General features: G+C 40.7%; 1 protein-coding gene across 1 annotated transcript in view; it reads right to left on the minus strand.

The window, feature by feature from the left end:
* Nucleotides 1-25,387, minus strand: part of Ush2a (usherin) — an 828,188-nt gene that overhangs the window by 551,424 nt on the left and 251,377 nt on the right. The window contains 1 exon segment of the mRNA XM_008834819.2: nt 24,157-24,387. Coding sequence (XP_008833041.1) covers nt 24,157-24,387 — 231 coding nt within the window.

The raw sequence follows: 25,387 nt of genomic DNA on the forward strand, positions 1-25,387 counted from the left end.
CAGTGGCAGGCTGCCTCAGGAACATTGAACACCACTGACAATACTTCCTTTCTTTTCTATAATGGGGAATTCAGCATCACACCAAAAAACCCTCCAAATTCACTCCCTTAGAGCCCTACTTAAATCAAGAGGACTTAAGATTTCCCAAAAGGAAGGCTCAAAATTTTGGAATGAAGTATTTCAATTTGCACCCTGGATCCTAGAGGGTAATTAAGTGACTATGAAAAATTCAATTCATGCCTCTTTCAAATGGGTGTTTCCTGTGTGTTCAAAATAATAAGACAGTATGGCTAGCTCTAATCCTCATCCAATCTAGTTAGAGACAATAGGACTTTCTTAATAGGTGATTTGAAAATAAATAATTTTATATTAACTTTTAGAGACATAAAAATTTGATTTTGGGGGCTGGAGAGATGTCAATGGTTAAGACTACTGGCTGCTCTTGCAGAGGACCTACATCATATATTCGAACGAGGTAAATATATCTGAATGAGGATGAATGACTCTTGAAGACTACTATTCCTCCTAGAATTCCTAAGGCCATGGACGGTGCTTTGTATTTTAAGCTCTGTATTAGTTACTTCTCCCATCATCCTGTCTAAGATACTGCAGCAACTCAAGGGCTGAGTCATTTATCTTGGCTCACAGTTTGAGGGAACACAGTCCATCTTAGCAGACACGGCAAGGCAGAGGGTGGTTTCTGCAGTCACGGATGTATGTGACTGCCTCTTCTTCTCTCTCATAAGTCAACAGAACATGAGACAGAGAATTCAGCCAGAAGGTGAGCTGTGCTACGACCCCAAGTCTTAAGCTCCTGTCTCAGTGACCCACTTCCTTCAACTAGGTCCTACCTCATCCTACGTTTAACAGCCTTCCAACATAACACAACCAGATGGAGACCAAGTGGTCAAACACATGAGCCTGTAGGGAACATTTCACATTCAAACCATCATAGCATCTTTGTTTTAGCACAGTCCTGGTACTTCATTTTTATTTAATAAATATGTGTTGTCAAAATAAGAATGAGAAAATTTCCCCTGTGGCTGGACCCATGAGTTCAAAGGCCTCTCTCCTACAAAGTGCAATTTGACCTCCCTGTGAGTTCTAAAAGTGAATCTCCAGTCCTGGTAAGGGCAAGAGAAGCCCAGAAACAAGCTGCCAGCATTGACATATCATCAAAGTGACATCTGTTGCATTGGCCTACTGTTTACATCAGGGGCCTGAAGGGACAGGGTACAGATAGGTTACCTTTTGGCTTAAGAGGGGAAAGCAACTGTCCCAAGTAGTCAGACAGAAGAACAGGCCTTGGGCAACAGCCACGGGGAGAGACAGAATCATCCGTGGGCGGACAGCAAGGCCAAGGGCCAATGGAGCTGGGGACAGAGATGGGCCCAGAGTTGCTGAGGGCAGAGTGCCTATGCCAATTTTCCCCTGGGGTCTGCTCTGCTTCTCCAGCAGGGGCTTCATGGGGAACAACATGTGTTTCCTGCACTGAGGAAATAGAATTGCTGCCTTGGGAGATTTACTTCTTGACATTTTAAACTTTGTGACTAACTTTTAAAAAATGGGGCTGGGAATGGGGCAGAGATCTCATTTACTCAAATTACAGTTCTCCTTCTCCGCCAGCCTACGTGATTTGGCAAATAGATGCTATTGCTCAGTGTGCTGAAGACTAGGATGTGGAGAATATTATGCAACTTCCTGAGACTCTAATTAAGATTATTACCATTTTGAACCTGCAATATCATCTCAGAAGGAGACAAAAATGAGAGCCTCTCTTGCCATTAGCACAGGGGGCCATTAAGCTGTTCCACATCCTCCCGGGAAGCCGCCCTGCTGTAGTCTCCTGCAGGAACATTGCTGGCATTCTCCAGACTCCATAGGGGAGGCGGGCACCCTAGTGAGCATCGCAGAAGTCAAGAGAGTCTGACATTTCCCTGAAAATGCCTCCATTCCCCCACACAGGAGCTCACTACAAGCCTTTCTATCTCACCTGCCTCCTGCATTATTTTACATAACAAATGTGCATGACCTAGGGAGTCTAACAATTGTTCTCCACCCCTATGAGGTCCCCAACACAGGTCAGGTGAAATTATTTAGATACATCTAGGCATCAGATAAGTTCTTTAGCCGGGACAAGGGTTCCTTTTATGCGTGTTCTCCACCCCTATGAGGTCCCCAACACAAGTCAAGTGAAATTATTTGGAAACATCTAGGCATCAGATAAGTTCTTTAGCCGGGACAAGGGTTCCTTTTATGCAACGTATCGTAATGATGATCTGCAAGTTCTCTACTAGACTTGAGTTCTTGTATCTTTAAGATCTAAGGTTCTGTCTTTAAAAGTATGCACAATGCACTAAGGACTAATTGAAACTGTTGCCTAACAGTACTCTTAACCTCCTGCTCACATTAGCTGTGCTAATCAACTTTCCATTGCTATGAGGAAACAGACCTGCAAAAAGCCAAGGTTATCGCAGCTTAGATGTTACAGTTTTGGAGGTCCACAACAGTGTGGATCATGGATGAGGTGGTACATCATGACAGCAGCTCCTGGTAGAATGAAATTGTTCATCTCATGACCAGGAAGTAAAAGAGAGGGAGAGGAAGGAGCTGGGTCCCTCAAGCATCTTTGTGGCACCAATTTAGTGACCTAAATGTCCCACCAGGTCTCGCCCCTTACAGTTCCCACCCAAGCAATATGATGGGTGTCAACCATTTACTTCATGGATCTTCTGGGACCACTCAACACCCACACTGCATCAGTGGTCAACTGAAGCTTTTTATTTAACCAATCATTTTCTCAGCCACTCACCAAACCATTACTAAATTCACACATTAGGCTTAGAAATTTTAAATTAGAGAATAAAGCTTTTGCCCGTGACCTCAGGACTGTATGAAACAATGAGGGGGAAATAAAAAGAAGTGGGCCAGAAAATAAATCTGTAAAGGAAAAGGAATTCTCAGAATAAAGCAACACACTAAAAACAACACGAGTTGTTCCCTGCTCAGAGTGAATGAAGAATTACAAGCCATGGCTTCGATCCTTGCGTAATCCAATGAACTTTCACAGGTATCTTTTAGGGTTCTCATTGTACTCATGGAACATTCCAGAACATACGACAATTTTATTTCTCTTGGAGAGCATTATGAACTTTATAAAAGTGAAGCAGTAATGTTTCTAACTGCTCCTTTTCAACAGGAGAGAATCTCAACATATCCCACTGGCAGCAAAGACTCTTAGGCTCAGCAACGATCTGTCAAAACTTAACAAAAGTGTTAAATTTACTTCACAATGGTAAACAGCCAGGGACAAACCAATGGACATAAATGGAACACATGCAAGTTTAATGCTATTTCTTGTTCCTCCAGGGAAACCACCAGGTCCATTGGTCCCTACTATATAACTTACCCAAGTCTCACCTTGGGTAACTGATACACAAAAGGGACACTCTTGGGACATTTTGGCACCTTAAAAGCCAACGAAGCCAGCAGACAAACCAGATAAGCCCAACCAAATAGACAGTATTCCTCCACAATGAAAAGTCAGATTACAAAGGAAAAAGTAGTTAGGCATAAAGGGAAATGAACGTCACCTGAACGGCTGGTTTCTAACCCCGACTGTCCAGTCCTAAACCACTCAGTAGTTTTGCCTAATGTGGGACAAAATAAATCAATAGAGAGCATATGGAAAAGTAAACAGAAGCCAAGCAACAGGGTTCCACGTTTCTGAAACTCCACATGCTCCTCAGCCCCAAACCCTCAACCCTCCCCTTTGAAGAATGTCCAGAGATGGAGAAAAAGTATGTATGTAAGAACATCTTCAATTAAGCCAACAATCTCGGCAAATGTAAGCTGCCCTAATTGGTAACCTTATGTTCAGATCCAAAGTGTCCTCACTTTAGATTCTTATGCCAAATCTGGTTTGGTTTGGCCCCCAGAGCATAATTACACTTGGAATCATAAAATTTTAGCTGTTTATATTTTACCTAATATAATCTAATATTTAACCTGAATTTACCCCACATAATTTAAACCCAGTGCATCTTGCAGTGTCTTGGTTGAGTAATGAGAAAAATTGGTCCCTCTCCTCCACATGATGCCTCTTTATGCATTTGGAATCAGGTACCTCTGTGTTCTTTACTCAAGATTGAGCGGCTCCAGGTCTCTCAGCCTTCTCTTACAGTCCCATTTTCAAGGCTCTTGATCATTTTTGGTTGCTTTCTTTTGAAGCCTGTGCCCCATCTGTCTAGGTTTTAATAAGTGTGCCTTCCCAAATGGATCATGGCACTCCCATCAAGGGCTAAGCAGAGCACAATAATCACCGTATTTATCTCATCCCTGACAATTCTGCTAATATAACACAAGTAGCACTTGCCCTTCTTTCTTTCTGTGTTAAACAGCATCACACTATGGACTTTTTCTCAGATGTTAACTAGCAAAAATGATAGCTTTAAAGAACGAGAGCTGGTAAAATTAATTTGCTGATCTTTCCTTTAGTTGTAGTGCCCAGGGCAGTATTTTAAAAGTGTTCGGTACGTGAGAAATTGGACTGGTCAGTGGATATTACTTGTATCTATAAATGGTATTATTTAAAAATTCTTTTAATATAACAGAAATATGTATGACCCAGGCTTGGGAGATGGCTCAGTGGGTTAAGACTTTGCCAAGTAAATGTGAAGATCTGACTTTGAATCTCCAAGACCCAGATAAGCTGAGTGCAGTAATGTATGTCTGTAACCTCCATGCTCCTAAGACAAGATAGAAGGCAGAGATCGGAGGCTCTCCATAAGCTCCCTAGAAGGTCAGTGAGAGACTCTGTGAGATGCTGTCTCAAGGAAGGCAGAAGAAAGCCAGGACCAACATCCAAGGCTGTCTGTTTTCTAACCTCAACATGTGAGCTGTGGTATGCACAGACTATGCACATAGATATACATACACATGCACATATATAAGCATATAAGACACATTATTTATAACATTTTATATATATATATATATTTGTGATCCCCCTGTTTATGACTTGAAATGTAAATAAGATACCAAATTCCATGTCTGTTTATCTCTTAAAGGGCTGAATAAAATGAACGTGTCACAAGCATGTAATTAGTGTGAAAGGATCTATCACCGAGTTTTATTTCTATAACAATTCTTTATGTAATATGAAAGTTTCTGGAAATTCTACCAGAAAACCAGAAACATGAACCATGAAACTGAAGGTCAATTAACTTAAAATCAACTGCTATCCATAAGGTGATAGATGGCCTTATGGAATTTTACTGGACTGTCAAACTTACTTAATATCTGATTTTCTAAGCCAGATCCTGAGAAAATATAAAAGGAGTTGGCAAGCTCAGTGACTACAACCTCATCTTCTGTTGTGCCTGTCGAGCAGAAAAAGTACAACCTCGTATTTGGAGCATGAAAATACAAGCCAAGAACCAAAGAACTACCTTAGGACTTCTTACAGGATAAAAACGTGATCTTACAGTTTTACGGTGATCAGGAGCATGGATTGAAGAGAAGTGGCGATAATACAGTTTCTGCTAAGTATTATGAACATTTGGTCTTATCAAATGGGCTAAGTTGCATTGCTCCAAATTATACAATGGCAGTGTCAAGTGCTTCAGTTACAAAGCAGGAACCTCTCACCTCTCATGTGAGAGATGATCCGTGGTTAAAACACAGGCCTCTTGGACACTAAAGAATGGCAGAGGGAAGACTAAGGACAAATAACATGTCCTGGATTGCTTATGTGTTTTTGATTTTGAATAAGTATCTTCAGCATGATTTCTATTGGTCACTGAAAACATACACAACCAACTGAATCCAAATTCATTTCAGGAGCTGGAGAGATGGCTCAGTAAGAGCACATGCTGCTTTGAGGAAGACCCAGGTTCAGGGTATGTTCACAACCACCTGTAACTCCAGTTCCAGGGACTCTGATGGCCTCTTCTTGCCTCTGTGGGCACTACATGCAGAGGGTGTACATACAGACTAGCAGGCACACACAAAAACATATAGATAAAAATAATCAAATTTAACCAAAAAAAAATCCATTTCAACACAGCATTAGGGGTACCACCGGCTGAAAGTATGAAAGTTGAAAATAAACTAAACTCTAAGAAATTATGATTATTTCATTATGATTATGCACCGTTGTATCAGGGATTTCATGGAGGACCTAAAAGTATAAATTATAATGATCTAAAACACACCTTTAACCTCAGCACTTGGGAAGCAGAGGCAGCAGATCTCTGTGAGATTGAGACCACGCCAGCCTGGTCTACATAGTGAGTTCCAGGCCAGCTAGAGCTACAGGGAGACACTGTCTCAAACAAAACAAAACAACAAAGCCAAAAAATTAGTTCTGTCAGATACTGAGGCACAGAGATGTAAAAAACAGTAAAATGATAACTTCCAGCTTTTCACAGGTCTGACTACTGGACCACATTTTATACTGGTGACAGTAACCTAATTCATGTTTTTCCTTGACTCTTAGTTTTCTGTGTGTGTCTGGAGATTCGTTCCCCACTTGTTACTGTTCATCTCTACGTGCCTCCCAGCCCACTGGGTCTTCCCACTGTTCTGGGTGATTTACCTCATTCCATGCTTTCTACTTCCATTCCTTTGCCAGCAGCTTCTCTTTGAGGTAAGAAGCTGGGATTGGATCTTCAGGTCAGTCTATCTCTAGGAAACATGCAAGCCATAACCAGAGATGATGGTATGTTCTAGAACATGAGACCAGGAAGACATCTTAGACCTGGCAAGACCCTGCATACAGACGAGGAATGCCTTTAGGAATCCTCTCCTGACCCCCATTTCTCTGACACCCTCTGCTCATTTGCCCCAGTGGTTTGTCTTCTCTTATCCTTGTCCCCTCTTTTTCCTTCTCAGTTAAGGTTTCAACTTCTGAATGCTGGTCTCTCCATAACATATAAATTAATTTATATCATAATCAAGAGATAAGAGAGACTAACTGGTTAGTTCTGAAGGCAATTCCAAATTCCCCCAAGAAGAGGATTCATTCTGCACGATCAAGCCTGTGTATTTATCCTCTCTGTGATCCACACTGGCAAAGGCCAAGGTAGAAAGGGGGCGGTCATGAGCCCTTCATTGGTATAAGTGGGCATTGTGGTCAGGGTAGTGATCCACATACCCTACAGTGTCTGAAGCAACTTTCTGCCACTGTTACGCCTACAATTCACAAGACTTGGGTTTCTGTGGGGCATATGCATGCCGTGGTGTCTGTGTGAAGTCAGAGAAAACTTGAGGGAGTCGGTTCTCACTTCCCACCGTATTGAAGCAAAGTCTCTCATTCTGTTTGCCATGCAGGATATGCCAGGCTGGCTGCCTGCATCTGGTCTCTGCCCCCATCTCCTCATATGAGTTACTGGGATTATAGATGCATCCAGCTTTTTATGTGGGTTCCATGGACTGAACTCAGGTCACCAGGCTTGTAGAGTTAATCTTTTCACGTGCCGAGTCAGCTCCCTGGGCTTTCTCATATTATTTTTTAACGTTAGAATACTAAGGTACTATTTGAACATTTTAAAAAATTGTTTCTGCTGATTGTTGGTTTGGGTTAGAGCAATAAAATAGCAGTTCACTGTGATGGTTAAGAGCAATCAAGCCCTGGTACTTGAGAGATGCCTCAGAGGAAAAGAGAGCTGGATGGTCTTTCAGAGGACCAGAGTCTGCCTGTAAATACAGCTCCAGAGGCTCTGACATCCTTCACTGGCCTCCGCAGACATCTGCACCTATAAGTGCATACATATGCACAGACACAAATGCGTAAACATAAATGAGGAATAAAATAAATATTAAAAAATGGGCAGGCAGTTAGCCATATTCACTCTCTGTATAGGCGCATGACCTAGGCAGTCATAGAGCAAACCTAGCATTCCAGCAACACGTTCATGATGCAACCGAGTAGACAGGCCCTGAGAGACACAAAGGACAGCATCAAGAGGTAAAAAGGAAAATGTGGAGGTCAGTCACATGCAAAACACCTCACACACACTGCTCATGTCCCTCCCTGAGTTATATTTTAGGAGTTTTCACTCTATATTTGTACGTTATATCGATTTTCCTAACCACACTACCATACAGAGAGCCACATGACAGATAATGTTGCATGTTAGGTACAAGAAGAAAGGAACTTGAAATAGGGTATGTGCTGAAAGTTTTTAATGAGGCAGTAACAGCTCTGGAAATTAAAGTTCTAATTTTCACGAATTTATGAAGTAAACAAGGAGCACAGAGTGACTGACGAAGGCTGCTTCCTGCCGCCTCCGCGCCACATGTTTTCAGGAGTGTCAAATTGATTTTGCAATTCTTAATTATATCCCTCTAATTTTTTTGTGACTGTTGAATTTGTAAGTATGCAGAAGAAATCAGTTTCCACAAAACTCTTTCTCTCACAGTTAAACTTAATAACATAGCATATTAACACGAATTACACGAGCTATGAAAAATGCATCCCAGACCTGCCACTGCATCAACGCGAGTGGGTCAGCTGCATATTAAAGTGAGAACTTCTTATTTACAGTGATAGAATTCTTCCTATGAAAAAAGCACCTCAAGAAACAGGCAAACTAAAGTGCCTTTTGCTTATAAAACTCTTGGTCTGAAGGTAAATGGCACCCAAAGAAATCTGATTGTGTACAGAAAAATGAGAATGATGTTGTACAAGGTTTTGTCTGGAGAGGTGCCTCCTCAGTTAAGTCTTTGTTGTGCAGTTATAAGGAATGGAATCGATCCTAGCACCCATATAACAAATCAGGCACTGTACACATACACTTGTAACCCTAGTTCTGTGGGGTCCAGAGGAGGAAGATCATTGGGGATTTCTGTCAAGAAAACATGAGCCCCCAGGGTGGGGAGAGATACTGCCTCAAAGAAACAGGTGGCAAATGATAAGGTAAAACACCTAATTGCTTCCCCTGGCCTCCCTGTGCAACACACACACACACACACACACACACACAGACACATAGACATGAATAAATTAACAAATGAATAATAAATCTTTAAAAACAGAATTATAGCTGGGCGTGGTGATGCACGCCTTTAATCTCAGCATTCAGGAGGCAGAGACAGGTGGATCTCTGTGAGTTGGAGGCAGCCTGGTCTACATAGTGAGTTCCAGACCAGTTGGGGCTACAAAATGACCCGTCTCAGAAAAAAAAAAAAAAATAACAAAGCCCCCAGAAATTATACAAGATTTTTTTCTTTCATAGTTAAATGAAGCTCATTTTTCTTAAGTTTGTACCAAAATACTAATTTGTTTTGGGTGAGATCTGGAGTGTTGAGCATAAAATTCATATACTTCTTAAATTTCTATCTAAGTCACATCAGGACAAATACCCAAATAACACAAAACTCCATTCACTTTTCTCTAGACACAGAACCATTTGTTCAGCACAGTGCACAGATCAATGGTACTCATACCTCAGTTTAACAAGTGTCTAAAAGTCCCCTGGATAGCTTGTTCTATCAGTTTTATTGAGGTCTAACATACGTGTAGTGAACTTCATCCACCAAAAGAGTCCAACTCGGGAAGCTCTAGCAGCTGGACGTGCCTATAGTACTATCATTTCTACCATCACAGAACACGTGCATGGGCCTCAGGAAGCTCTGTGTCACCATAAATAAGTTTCTCTCTTAAAGAATTTTATGAGAATTAGCAATGAGAGCTCTTAAGCTTCTCTTACTCTGCACATGAATCTAGAGTCACCTGTGTTGTGTGAATCAGTTTGTTTCTTTGTATTGCTTAGCAGTGTTCCACTGTATGACGGTTTCCCACATTATTGATTAGTTATTCCACTGTATGACTCCTTCCCACATTATATATTAACCCATTATTAGACATTTGTACAATTTCTGGTTTGGGGCTCTTGTGAAGAGGGACATCATCAGTGTCTACACACATGCTTTATTATGTGGAGGGCTTCCATTTTCTTAGAAAAACTCTCCTGACAGGCATATGATAGTTCATATTTTTTTGAGTCCATCTTGAATTGGATAAGTGCTGGGATTTGGTCATGGTTTTCCCTCAGTCAACAAAGCTCACGCTGCTTTTAGTTAACATATATCATTTTTTTACTTTATATTTAATTACTGTTATTTACCTATACACGTCCTAGTCTTTCTTTTCTCAGGACTACACAAAGCCTGCCCTGGACTCCATGCTCCCACCTGATACCAACCCTTCTCTCTCTCCTTCACTTTTCGTTTCAGTTCCTCTCAGAGGAGCAGTTTCTCCTCTTTGTCTTATACTTCTTTCCCTTCTGGCCCCTCAGCAATCCGCAGCACTGACTGGCAGCCTCCTAGTTAGGGAGCTGCACCAACACGTGCTCATCTTGCTTGCTGATTACAGATTCTTCTCTTGAGCCAGGCCTGGAGGCACAGGCCTCTAATCCTAGACTCCCAGGGACTGAGGGCAGACCCTTGGAGCTCCAGGCATGCCTGGGCTACAGAGTGAGAGCAAGGCCAACCCAGGTAACTTCAAAAGTTCCCAATTCACACTTGAAAATGTTTAAAAAATATATTTTATTGAACTTTTGTGTATTTCATACATCTTAATCATATTTAGCTCTCTCTTCCCTATCCGCACCCCCATAGCCTGCCCACAGGATTTCATGCATTTTGGCATATATGTTAAGGCCTATCAAGTCAAGTTTCTTAAAAACATATTTTATTTATATTTTTATTGTATGTGTATGAGTGTATTGCCTGCATATGTGTAAGTGCACCCGTGTCCTGCAAAGCAGGGCCTCAGATCCCCTGGAACTGGAGTTAGGACCTTTGTTAGCCATTATGTGGGTACTGGGAATCAAACCTGGGTTCTCTGCAAGAGCAGCCAGTGCTCCTAACCACTGAGCCCTCTCTTCACCCCAAGTCAAGTTTGTGTACCCAGAGGTCCCGAGTTCATCAGCTGGAGCCTGTTCAGCCTGTCTAGCATGACTCCCTTAAAGGAGATCATCTCTTCCTCACCCAGCATGGTCTGAAGGGCTAGAATCATTGTAGTTGAAGTGGTCGAGCTTTTGCTTAGTGTACAAGAGACCCTGCTTGGATCCTACTGCAAAAAGAAAATCCTTTTTCTCTTCACCACTGGTTTTCCAGTGATTTGATTATGGCAGGACTTGCATAGTTTTCCAGCTTGAGATTTGTTCAAAGATCTGGATTTGCGGGTTTATAACTTTCATCAGGTTTGAACATCTTCCCAGCACTGCTCAAGTTCACCACACCCTCCTCTTCTTCTGGGACTCCATTCATGACTGTCCATTGATGCCCACCACGATAATTTAAAAATACTTTAAACTAACTAAATTTATTTGTTCATGTTCATATGTTTGTACACACGTTTGTGTGTGTGTGTGTGTGTGTGCAGAGGCCAGAAGAGGGCATCAGATATCCTCCATCAATCTTCTGTTCCTTGAAGGCAGGGTCTCTCCCTGCATTTGGGCCTCACATTTTCTCAGGCGGGATGTAAGCCAGTGAGCCCCAGTGACCTCCTCACAGCTGGGGTTACAGGTATTTACAGAATGCCTGGCTTGTTAAACAGGTGCTGGGATTCAAATCCCATTCCTCATGATTTTGGGACAAGCACTCTTAATGACTGAGCCATCTCTGGCACCTAGACTAATTCTTAAAAACAAAGTGTTCTGACATTTAGTGGAAAAATGCTAAAGAAGTGAATTAAGTGACTCACTTTTGATGACTAACTGATTTTTAAACCTTCAGTAAATGTATCTATTTAGCAAAACTTTCTTAAATGCATTCTTGTGATTTGACTTGAATCTACATATACATATCACAAAGATGCATAAAATTAGGTTATGAATTCTCAGTGTGTAGCTTTACATGATCTGCTCTCTTCTTGTAAACATCTCACCCAGCCTCAAACGCCTCAGTTGCTGTGTTCTGCCTACATTAGGTTTATCCATTCATGTAACCTGCTTTCTTTTCTGTGTGTTTACTTTTTTAAATTTGAAAATCAGCTAATTTTAATTATCTTATTTTAAAATATGTGCATTCAAAAAATGTACTATTCTAGATATACACTGATTTTGATCTATTCTGTAAGTTTTTATATGCCATATATTATCATTAAGCTCAAATTCTATTTAATTCTAATAATTTAGAATTTATTCTAATTCAATTCTATTAACTTCTATTTTCAGTTCTTCTAGATGTGGGATGTATTCCAATTTGGTTATCATTTAATTCTAGTCTAATTTGATAGTTAGAGATGTATTTTAGAATCAATTCATATTCTCATATTATTCTAACTTCTGAAAATACCCTGTTCATGCTTAAAAGACATTATATAGCTGTTGAAGTCTCATGTATTAAAAATTAATAATATATGTTATCCATTGTGTATGTGGATCAAATTGTTTGTGTTCTAATTATGAATATATGCTTGTCTGTTTTTTGTGTCAAAATTCTAAAGGATTGTTTTTGGTTTTCAATGACTCTGTTTCTTTTTATTGACTTTGGTTTCATTTATATTGGAATAGACAAGTAAACAAAAATGTCAGATTGTTCCTCTACTGAATTGTTCCTTTGTCACTATGAAATTCACATAGTCATTTCTATTATTGTTAATATATTAAAGTCTACTTGTTTGATATTTATAGATCTAGTTTTCTTATATTATATAACTACATAAGTACTCTTTAAGGTGTATCTTATATGAACAACAAATTTAAAACACCCTGACAGTTTGTCATTATTTGGATAGTTCATTTGTACTTAACAAAATTAGTAATATTTTACCCTGACTGTATCTTTTTTTTTTTATTTATCACTTATGCTCCTTGTTATTTTCCTCCAATGTTAGTTTAGATCTCCAAAACTAGTGCTGGGCGTGGTGGCACATGCCTTTAATCCCAGCAGGCAGTGGCAGGCAGATTTCTGTGAGTTCAAGACCAGTCTGGTCTATATAAAAAAAAATCCCCAAAAACCAAAAATCCAAAAAAACAAAAACCCTCCCAAACTATGATCCAAAGAAATTCCTTTCTTTCTTATTTCCTTCTTTCCTTCTCTCCTCCCCCCTCTCCTCCTCCCCTCCCTTCCCTCTCCTCTCGTCTCTGTAGCATGGTCTCTTGGCTGAGAAGTTGCTGTACAGACCAGTGGAGCATGAAAACTACCACAATGTCTATGGCAGTAGACACAAGACTGACTAATATGCAATGCGGTTCATTCTTTTAAGTGTTTCAGGTTTGTATGGATTTTTTACCATTTTATTCCTTCTGTCTGTCTGTCCTTTACTGTGGCTGAGACAATGACTGACATTATCTTGAAATTCTTGTCGGCTAACTCTAATATCTAGATGGTCTGTTTGTGTCTACTTCATTTGATGGACAATAGACACTTAGGTTCTACATTATCTTATCATGTACCAAAGAGTATAAAATTCTGTTTTGACAGGAAGCAAAATCCTCAGATTACTTTGACTTTGCCAAGGCTTAGCTTTACATTTGTTAGAATGTGTCCACTGTGATTCTGTCAGTACTCCTGAGATGTAGCCCACACTTCTAGGGCATGGAGCTTGCCCTTAACATGGGGACCTTCCAGAGGCACACGTAGAAGCTCGGGCCATTCACCATGCCATTGCCTAAGCTGAACCAGATGCCAACATGTATATCTTAGTTCAATTTCCTGTTGTTGTGATAAAGTGCCCAGAGAAAAACAACTTAAAGGAAACGGATTTCTTTGGATCATATGTCCAGGTTACATCATTGTGAGGAAGAACCTGAAGTGGCAGGAACCTGATGCAGCTGGTCACATGGGCAGTCAGGAGCGGAGAGCAATGGATGAACGTGCTTATGCTAGTGTCCACTCACTTCCCCGACTCTCACACAATTCAGGATGACCTGCCTAGGGAATGATGCCTCCCACAGTAGGCAGGTCTCCCTGCCTCAGTCGACTTAGCTCAGACAATACCTGACAGACACGCCTATAGGTCAACCTAATCTAGGTGGCCTCTCATTGTGATCCTTCTGCCTCAGCTTCCCAGGTTTCTGTAATTACAGAATTGTGCCACCAGTCCTAGCTGGCTTGATAAGGTTTTTATAAACAACTACGTTTTAAAAAAAAATCTTTGTTCAACTTCTGTTTTTCCAATCAGGAGGACTTATGATATGTCTCAAATCTGGAGATAGAAATCATTTGCCATTGCTTATGTGTTTGGTATATGATTTTTACTATACTACTTTAAACTCCTCACATTGGGGACTGTGGTTAGTTGGCTAAATATCCTGTTTATAACTATAATCATAGGTTAATGGGGTGAAACTGGAGAGCTATTTACAGACAGAATGACAGGAGAGTAAAGCCAAAGGCTTGAAACAGGTTTCAGGAAACAGAGGGACATACTTGCTAGAACTGTTTGTTTATCTTTGTTTCTTTAAAGGACATGCTGACTCTAATACCATTTATTGGCATCTAGTGTGGAAATGTTTAAAATGCTAACTGTTTTGAAAAGAAGTGATAATCTTCAAGAAAACATTTTCAACAAAGAAGTAGAAAATTAGACACCATGTAGGTCAGTGAGTGATTCATAGGGGGGGAAATGGACACATGGAACCTACTTTTTAAGTGATTAGGAGCAATAGGGAAGAAATAAGATCTAGGTTTACAAATGCATCCAGTATGTCAACATAGCTACAAAGTGCAGTTGTGAGGATTGGACACTGAAGTCCCCAAGAAGGATGAGCGACAATTAAAAAGAATAGGTCAGAAGTTCACAGGTCAAAAAAAATAAAATGGATGATCAGGGTGTATAGTAGAGAAAGGTCATAAAAAGAGTATCACAAAGATTTACGTGTTTGGGGAAATATATATGGGACATAGAAAGGCCCATCCTTCAAGTCCTGACTTACAGAGCAGCAACCCTAGACACATACGTAACTATCACTGAGTTATGGTTTGTCAGTACTCTATATTGCTTCTTGCATGGAAAACTTCCAATAGTCCACGGCACAAGTGGAGAAACAGATTCAGAATGAGAGAGGAACATAAGCTGCTCACCACCAGGTTGGGAGACTGGTTTTGCAAAGACTGACGAACGCGCACTCTACTGCCGTCAGCACCACCTTCTGGAGCAGCCTGTCAACATCAATGCCTCCATTGCCCTTGAAATAAAATTCAATCAGAACGATGCTGAAAATCCATCCACAGCATTGATCATTGTTGTTTATAAAGCACTTTCAAAATTAAAAGTCCTTTTTATTGTACTGTATATGTTAATTATGACCGTCATCTTAAACCTATTATAATACACCCTAATGATCTGTACAGGTAAAAGTGTCAAAATATTCATTAACCTCAATATTTAATAACCCTAAAGAGATTCTGTATCTGAGAGATGTGGGACAGCCTGCCTTCCAGTCATTGTGCAGTAATGACGACAGGGAAGAAAGCCACCACTGACCACTGACGCATCACTCTGGCTACAGCAGTCAACGTAGAAACGACTTCACCACTGACAGAGATCATTAAAAATTTACTTTTGTCTCTAGTACTGTCAGCTTTACACCTTCTCCTTGTAAGGCCATGGAGACCAAACAAATTGAGTTATCAATCTAAGATATCAATACATTTAAGAAGGTAGCTTTCCAAATGCTTAATATATTCCAACACATAATAAATCTCTCCATTAAGTAATTCTTACAGCTAAGCAATTCTTCTTATGGATTTTTTTCTGTCACTCATTTAGTTAATTCTTTAGTCAACGAATATTTATTGAACAGCTGGTATGTATCTTGTGCTATGCAAGGCTCAGTGTTAAAGCTGTCAGAAGACAGTCATAGTTTCAAACACTATGGAAAACTGATCAGTGAACAATGGATTGCAACGGAGTGTAATGATGGCTAAGGCACAGAAATTCTCAGCTTCTGTGGGAGTACATTGGAGACAACCCTAACCTGGATTTGGCATCGGAGAAAGGGAACAATTGTTGTAAGACTCTTTAGAGGAATAGCTGAGCTAGCAGCTTCATGATGAGTAGTGGGTTGGCTATGTGAAAGAAAGAAGAAGGCCTTATAAGCAGGGACAACAGTACAAGAGACATGTGAGAGAATGTCCTACACTTGATCAAAGCAACTGGGCTGAAGAGGCCAGAGAGCTACACAGGAAAACAGGAGGCATGTGGGTAAAGAGATGAGGCCAAAGTAAGCAGGTCAGAGCTAATGTAGGGAAGCTCACCAGAAGCTACTGAAAGCTTATGAACAAGCGAAGAAGGATGATTAGCTTTCAAGAATGGCCTCCATCAATACATACACTGAGAGGTAGTCTGCATAGCGTTATTTGAATTTCCCCACTAAGCTGGATCTGTTAGCACACGATCTCATGAAACATCTCTTTGGGCCACTGGAATCAGTTTGGGAAGATATAGTATTTTGAAAACGACAGCACTTGAATCTTCTCTGAAACAAAAAATTAATCATCACACTTTAATGAATGTCTACTGTAACTAACAGAAACTTATTGTGATACTTTAGATGCTTTAAATTAATTTTTTGGAGAATATATACAAACTAGTCCACTTTATACGATCAAAAAGCAGCAAGTTTCCAAGGGGCGAGTGTCATGGCTACAGAAAGCGTTCTTTCTGGGGAAGTCTCCCTATACTCAGTTGAGTTGCAAGAAATGAAAAATAAATTTACAAGTATTGTACTAATGCAGAAGGCAATTAAGATATGCCAAGGTTTTAACAGCATTGAAGTAGTTTCATAAGGTTATGGAATGTCCAACACATCACATAGAAAGGTCCTAGGCAGTTCAAGCCAATACACGTGAGTGTGTTTATGATCGTAACATGAGCGTATATGGACACATACAGGGTTTGGGATATCAGGAAACAAGGTATCTGTGTTTGATGATAAAAGAAACAGATGCAAGTTAATTCAAAGGCTGTTTGAAGCTAACAGAGAGTTTAGATCTATGAAAATATTATCTCCTATGGGCACTGTCAGAACAGTTTGGTTTCCCGAACACCCACATAATTAATATTTCCTTTTTAAAAATTTTTTTTCCCTTTTTGGTCTTGAGGACCAACCCAGGGCCTTGCTCTTAGAACACTAGTACTCTGCCACTGAGCTAAACACCCAACCTTTATAATCAATATTTTAAAAATATTTTATTTATTATTTTTATTTGATGTGTATGAGTGTATTGCCTGCATGTATGAGAGTGCACCCATGTTGTGCAGTGCCGCGGAGGTCAGAAGAGAGCTTATAATCAATATTTTAAACAAAGAGCAATATTGTAGAAACATTCACTAAATGAATGTGAAGGCTGACCCATAAGTATTTATAAACAGGCTTTTATAAGTTGGGGAATGGGAAAAATATTGCTTCCTCATGTGTCAATGTCATTTATGATATTTGAAGGCATTTCCTAAGTGCTTGTTTAGAATTCTTTAAAAAAATTTTATTTATGTATATGAATTTATTATTTTTTATTTATTTATTTATTTATTTATTTATTTATTTATTTATTTATTTATTTATTTATTTTGGTTTGCCTGCATGAATGTATGTGCACCTATGTGTACAATGCCCACAGAGGCCAGAAGTAGGCGTTGGATCCCCTGGAACTGGAGTTACAGATGGTTGTTAGCTGCCATGTTGGTGCTGGGACCTGAACTTGGGTCCACTGAGTGCTCTTATGTGCTAAGCCATCTCTCCAACCCCGTTATTTAGACCTCTTAACTACATGTACTAAAGTAGATCATGGCCATGTTTGTTCATGAGATGCTTAGTTGCCCTGGGTTAGTGTGACTTCTGTTACTGTATGGTGTGTACATGGAGCCTGTCACTCTCAGACCACACAGGTGAATTCACTCAACCAGACATTCCCATCTCTGACTCTGTTACCCTTAGTGTATCCTCCCTGTCTGAAAGTCGTCGTTCCTTCCCTTGGCTCCCACACTATTTATTTTCCTAGGTCACTGTGCTTGTTCATTGAACAGCTGGGCCAAGAAATAGGTTCATAGATTTGCTTTTCAATAACTATATCCAATATTGATTATCAAAGGTTAAGCAAAACTTGTGACTGAAATATACCTTGGAAAGACTTGGGGGGTGTTGAAGTTGTTTGTGTTCTTTCTTTTTTCTTAAAGCACTTTCTGGCAAAATTACTTGCTCCCACTCCGAGGAAAACAAATACCAGGGTATCAACAGTGTTGAAGGTCAGAATTAATGTGTTTTTCCTAATTAGTGTATCACAGGAAGGTTGCCCAACTGTACCTTCCTTTCAACTTGCTTATAATAAACTTTCTTTTAATGAAGTACTTAAATGTCCCAGTCACTAAAAATTATGATTAAAGGATAAAAAATACAGAGTAAGAAATCTACAGTATGTGCCTTGTAGGACTATTGATTTGGGCTGCCCCTTTCTTTTGTAATTGCTAATTAATTGTATATTTTGTAAAGCACTCTCACTTAGCCATTTGGGGGAGGTGTGTATATAAGACAAAAATGAGCGACAGTCACTTAGTGTCCTTGAGCATCCTAGAGAAAGCATGCGGAGTGCTCATCTGTAAGATATTCAACATCAGTAATCACATTTCTCGTGAAGACAAATAAAAGGGAATTAGATGCAGGTGCATGTGTGTCCTTATCTCCCCAGCGACTGGTACAAAGATCTCCCCAAAGGCAGGTGCTGATTCCTGGGCAGGGTCAGCAGTGGAGGCAGTTTAAAAGACTGGTGTGATTGGCATCTGGATATTGCAAAGCCCGAAACTTTTCTCAAATGATCATGGACTTACTTTACTAACTAGAAAAAATAGTAACAAGGAGAGAAGGAGAGAGGGAGAGAGGGAGAGAGGGAGAGGGAGGGAGGAAGGGAGGGAGGGAGGAAGGGAGGGAGGGGGAGAGAGAGAGACAGATTGACTGATTGATTGATTGAATGATTGATTGATTTAGGAAGCCAACCCGAGCAGATTTCGGATGCTGTTTTGACCTGCCTCCAGACAGATTCCTAGCAAAAGAACTAAACTCTTTGTATAAATCAAATAGATTTACCCAGCATTTCTGGAAAAAATTGAACAGAATTTTCTTCCTCTCCAGAGATGCAACTGCATCCCCTTTGAGTGACGGACGGATGGATGGGGAGGGCTGCTCCTGTTTTGGAAGGAGCAAGAACTGTTAGCTCCAGGTAAGTGGGGAGACATTTCTTCATGGCTATTTATATGTCTGCCCAGTAAGATCATGAAATAAATTTGAATTTCCTCCTTCTTTATACATTCCCCTGATACAGCCCAAGAACCGGATACTCATTTTACGTTGATGGGTGTTGTTCATACCATAGAGTATTTCAGAGTAGTAGAAAAGAGTAAATTTGTATTGATCTTCAGTTGTAAACATCACAACATTTCCTGAAAGAATCAAAACCAAATAATTTATTTAAAAACCCTCAGTTTTAAGTAGCTGTTGCCTTGGTAATGACCCCAAATTTGAGTTTTTACAGCGCTATGAATAGTCTGCATTCACAGGACTGGAGTCTGAGGGGTTTGCTGCATTGACATATGTGGCTTTCTGAAAAGTAGTCTGTCCAATATTACAACAATATTGATTAATTTAGCTACCAGTAATGACAAAATTATCACATTTTAATATAGGACATTTCATATTGCTTATCCCAAATGGTACTTTTAGCCAAGCAAATCCCATGGGTAGAAAAACAAATGAACTGATACAATGTTGATTTTCAATTTTGCTCATGACTGTTTCTTAGAAAAACTTCCTGCTTATAGTTAAGCACTTAACAATATTTATTAAATGTATGACAACTTGAAGCTAGTGTTTAAAGAATGTTGAGAAATGTGTGTGCAGGCACAGTGCACAGCTCATTCAGTGGACCCTCTACTTTCACGTTTTCCTACCTGCTGACTAGTAATACCATCAAGGTGAGTATCATGCTAAATTTAATTTAATTAATTTTTATCTGGCTTTATTTATTTGACTCTTCCTTGAAGCTAGAAATTATAATAGAAATTTTTATAGTTTACAATATTAAGCAACATTTGAAACACATATGTATGAGTTACACAGAGTTGGGTTTTTAATCTGCAATGATGAGATTTTATACTGAGTCTCTGACCATAAAGATCGTGAGCATGAAATATGTGATGAATATATTGAGATCGTTAATGAGGGGAGTCTGTATTTTCCTATAAACATATCATAATATATTATCAGAGGTTTACATTCCTTCTTTGGTATTAACTTTATTTCCTTTATTGTTTCTGAGAATTAACTTCATTTGCCTTCATAGTTTGGAAATAACTTTAGCGAATATTTGAAATTTGAGATGGATCTACCCTGAAGGATATTTTTGGATAGAAATTTGACCCTGTAGCCCCCCACTCATTTATATATATATATATAATATATTGATTTTCAATAGTGACTCCCTGGAATTACTTGCTAGTGAGGGATGAATCTATATTCAATTGTCATTGGAAATAAAAATAGATAATAGATAGATGATAGATAGATGATAGATTGATAGATGAATACAAAAAGCCAGCCAGACTTAGCTTATCAATAAATTAAAAAAAAAAAAACTAAATCCAAGGGTGGCTAGATGGCTCCAGAGGTTAAGAGCACTGACCTTGCAGAGGACCCAGGCTCAGTTCACAGCACTCTCATAGGGGCTCACAACCAACTATACCTCCAGCTCCAAGATATCTGACATCTTCTTCTGCCCTCTGTGGACACTGCATGCATGTAGTGAACATATATACATACAAAGCATCCATCCACATAAAATAAAAATAAGAAAATAAAATATTTTTAATATTTTATTTATTATTTTAATTATTTTATTTGTATGAGTGCATTTCCTACATGTATGTAAATGCACCTGTGTCATGCAATGCCCACGGAGGTAAGAGTAGGGTGTCGGATCCCCTGGAACTGAAGCTATGGACAGTTGTTAGCCACTACATTGTTGTTGGTAATTGAACCCAGGTCTTCTGTAAGAGCAGCCAGTGCTTTTAACTGTTGAGCTATCTCTCCGGCACCAAATAAAGTATTTTGAAAGTAAATAAGTAAACCCCAAAAGTGCAGTAATGCTGGCTCAGAACTATTTGGGTTATGACCATTCTGATTCCTGTTCCTGTTTACTACTTTTATTTATTTCTTATTTCCTAACTTTCACAGAATAGTCTTCAGAAAGTCCCTTCTCTGTGTGGCTTTCGAGTCAGAATTGGCTGAGTGCAGGACTGGACCTTGACACTCAGCACTGCACCTCGGACAATCCACTTACTGCAGCCTGGTTCCTCATGCACTGTGAGGGAGAAAATGCTTACTGCGTAGGGCGGTGGAGGACTGAGAGAGACAGGTGCGTGTCTTGTGTGGAATGATTAGTTATATGCTTAGCCGTCTGCTTAGAAAGGGTGGGAGTTTAAAGAAAGCTCTTATGTTGGTTTTGGGGGATTAGGTGATGGATGAGGCCAGTCGGGTACTTCCTCTGTGAGAGTAAGAACTTGAATTTGATCCCTAGAACCCACATGCTGAAAATCCCCAGGTGTGATGTCAAGCTTGGATCTGATCGCCAGAGAGGCAGAAACAGGTAGATTCCTGGGGTTTCCTGGCCAGGTTCCAGGCCAGTGAGAGACCCTGTCCAAAAAACGTGGATGGTGTCTTCTAGGGTTCCCTCTGCCCTCTGCAAACATCTGTACTTGTGCCTGCACACACTTGAAAACAGAAGACACACACACACACAATTGCCTTTGAAACCCTGCCCCATCTCACTAATTGTATAAACGTTAATTTCCCGTTGTCATAATCAAATAATAAAATCATTTAGCCAAACCTGACAGTTAAGCCAGAGGCTCTACCCAATTATTTGGTGTAGATCTTGTTGTTTTAAGAATTACAAGAGGGCTGAGCGATGGCTCAGCAGTTAAGAGCCACTTTTGCAGAGGATCAGTGTTCGATCCCCAGCACCCACACTGGGGGAATCACAACTGCCTATAACTAGCTCCAGAAGCTTCAACTCCCTCTTCTCAGCTCTGCAGATGAACAGCGAATCTTCCATGTCCCTCAATGTGCCCCCACGCGAGGAGACCCCCTGCATGCAGGAGACCTTCCAATTCCCAGGAAAATCGCCAGTGCTCCTGGGAGCAGTTCCAAGCAGCCTGTGGGCTCCCTGCCTTGTCTTAGGTTGATGTGCACACTCAGCACATTCTTGGTGTGGCTGGAACCTGTGTCACACACAGGAGGATCCTGCTCAGTGAGATACTGTGTTCATGGCTTAACTTTTTTAAAGACAAGTTTGGAAGATCCCAGATGCTGCATCTGCCCCTGGTTCTTGCCCCTCAGAGGATGAGGCTAGTAAGAGAGACAGCAAGGGTGACTAAATTTCTTAGCAGTGGAAGGGCCACTCTTTCAAAACAGCAACAGTAGGTAATCCCATCCAAAACCTGTCTGCTGGCTCACTTGAAAATCTATCCAACACCCTTGCGGTAGGCACCCAGCAGAATGGAGACAGAATGCTATTTCCTGAAAGAAACAGATCCCCAGCCATATATTCAACTAGTGAGAAAGTTTCTATTTCCATATGGTAAAAGGAGTTTCCTATCAGCTATGAATTCCTCTTCCCATAACCTAATCTTTGACTTACTATTATTTTTGCCTTTATAAGAGAATTAAATAGAAGCTCAGTATGTTAGCGGAACTTGGCAATTCAGTTTCTAATAGTGATGATTTTGATGTGCTGGGAAAATAGTTAAACATGCATTAATCTTAATGCATCTCAACTAAAACATAATCATGATTTACAACAGGCCCACATCAGTAGCCAGCTTTCCCGATAAATTATTTACTCTTTTAAATAAAAATAAAAATGATATTTGATTTTACAGCTCAAATTCCATTTCATTGCCCTTATAGATGCAATATTTATTTTTATTGTTTAATTTAATTTTTCTTTTTTTATTGAGCTTTTAAAATTTCATACATTCCCCACTCAATTCCAGACCCCCTGGAGGTGGGGAGGTGGGGGGGTGGGGGGGGTCAGAGAATGATTTGGATGTGGGTCCTTTTCTTCTGCCTGTGTGACACAGGGTCCCTTTGTCCTTCATGGCTGCATGCTTCAGGCTCCCTGGCCTGCTGGGATCCTCCTGTTTCTGACTCCCACATTGTGGTAAGGGCACTAAAGTTACATGTTACAGACTCCAGCTTTTATTCGGGGTCTGTGGATCTGAACTCAGGTTCTCAAGTGTGTGTCAAATGCTTTCCCCACTGAGCTATCTCCCCAGCCCCTTCACATTTTTTTTTTTAAACAGAAATGTGAAGTCTGTAGCATAAATTGCCATAGTTTTCTGGAGTATGAACTGTGCTGTTAGAAACCAATCCACAGAATCCATGGAGTTTCCAGACCTTTGTTATGGGGGTAGGTAGCACGGCCGTGAAGCCAGGGCACGGAGATGGGACCACGGATGTGGAGGGTGCGATACGCTTTTATTTAAAATTTTGATAGACGTATGCATTTTTTGTAGATCACTTGGATTGGTTTTAATGTTTTCAAATATTACCTTCAATATTATTCACATCAACTCTGACTGTTTCTGAGACTCTCAGAATTATGGACAACAACTGGGGGTGCAGCACCTCTCACATAGCACAGAAACAGTTTGCTTCGCCACAGTTCCCGTCCCGAGAACGTGGTTCCTTAGGTTCCCATAATGTGTTTCACAAAACAGGAGATATTAGCAGTGGGTTAGCACACATACACAAAGGAATGCCTTTATGCAGTCAGGGTAAACACCTTTCATCTGATTCTTCTCACAAGCTGACCAGCTTGCTCAGACAGAACTCAGCAACAGCATTTCCCAAACTCATTCACCTACAGGACACAGGGAAATGTGCTCTGAGAAACAATCCAGCACATGATGACAGAGGGCCACCTCAAAGACATGTTTTGTCCCAATTCACCTTCTTCACACCTTCTCTAGTCCACCAGAACCCTACCGGATGGATGTGTTGACACAATCAGGCTATCATCATAAAAGGGCTGAGTTAATATTTCTACAAATAGGCACTATAAAAAATTCATGGTAAAGGACTATCAAAATAATAGACAACACCTTGGGGCACAGAACTTCTCAGATAAAACAGTGTCAAATACACTTGCCTGTGAAGTCTTCACTGAATGGGTGAGCTGTGCTGGGGAATTTGTAGTGCCCATTCCCTGTGAAGTGGGTTCCCTTTGTCACTGCAGCCATGGGAGCAGGTAGAGATGATGCTCTCCTTTCTAGCTTGTACAGAGGAGGTAGACCATTGATCTCTGCAGGCCGATGCTTCTGGAGATGGATTGTACTCCTGTTGATTCCTGTTACCACAGGAAACCTCAGCTGAGCAGGAGCTGAATGTTAGATAACACCTGTTACATTTAAGAAGCTAATTTCAATCATTAGACATAGACAGTCACACACAGACATATCTTTGTGTACACAACATTACAGAGTCAAGTAAGTTTTGGTCTTATGGATCTGTGTGGTTCTCAGAACTGAAAATACAGTGCAGAGTCCATCTCAAAAAATTTAAATGGCTCCCTCACTTTCCTCTGCTTCCCTGGGCCTGCATGATGTGCAGGCCTCTCTAGGACCCGCAGGCATCTCTCCAGGGTAAGTCGATCGTGCCCTCCCCGCCTGGACTCCCTCAGCCTCATTCACCCTCCCATCTGCCCGGCGGGTTTCTCCTCCTACCCTGAGTCCTGTCCCATTTCTTAGCTTGGCGCCCCAGACACCTGGAGAACAACCGTTGCTTCCTGATCCTTTGCATCCAGACCAACTCAGTTCCTTCTTGGGCCCCCAGGAGCACTCTGGGCCTGGCCCCGCCCTCACCTCCTTCTACTTCTCTGGGCCTGCATGACCCACCAGCCTCTCCTGGATGCCTGGGGCTGACCTTTCCTCTTCCTGGTCCTTTGCATCCAGACCAACTCAGCTCCTCAGTGTAGTCCCCAGGAGCCCTTGAGGCCACCTCCTGCCCCCATCTTCCTTTGCATCTCTGGGTGGGACAGCCACCAGCTTCCCTAGACCAGCATTTTCCTAGGCCCTGCTCCCAGGCCAGTCCAACCCCCAAATTACTGAGGCCAAAATCTTTCCTGGAGGGATCCAGACCTTAGGAGAAAGCCTGAGAGCATCTGGCCCTCATCTGAATTGGGACTCTGTGGAAACTCCTGAAGACAAAAGCAATCTGGCCACTCCAAAATAAAATCAAAGGAGAGAATTGGAAACTTAGAGGAACCAGCCTTTCATGCCCAAAAAGTAAATAACAAAGACACATAAAGTTCACAAAAAGAAGCAGACCTAAACTTGAAGGCCTGAGTCTCACACAAGAATCAGGAACTACAAAAGAAATGC

The sequence above is a fragment of the Nannospalax galili genome, unplaced genomic scaffold, assembly GCF_000622305.1.
Source record: "Nannospalax galili isolate Female #2095 unplaced genomic scaffold, S.galili_v1.0 scaffold657, whole genome shotgun sequence".
Lineage (NCBI taxonomy): Eukaryota > Metazoa > Chordata > Mammalia > Rodentia > Spalacidae > Nannospalax > Nannospalax galili.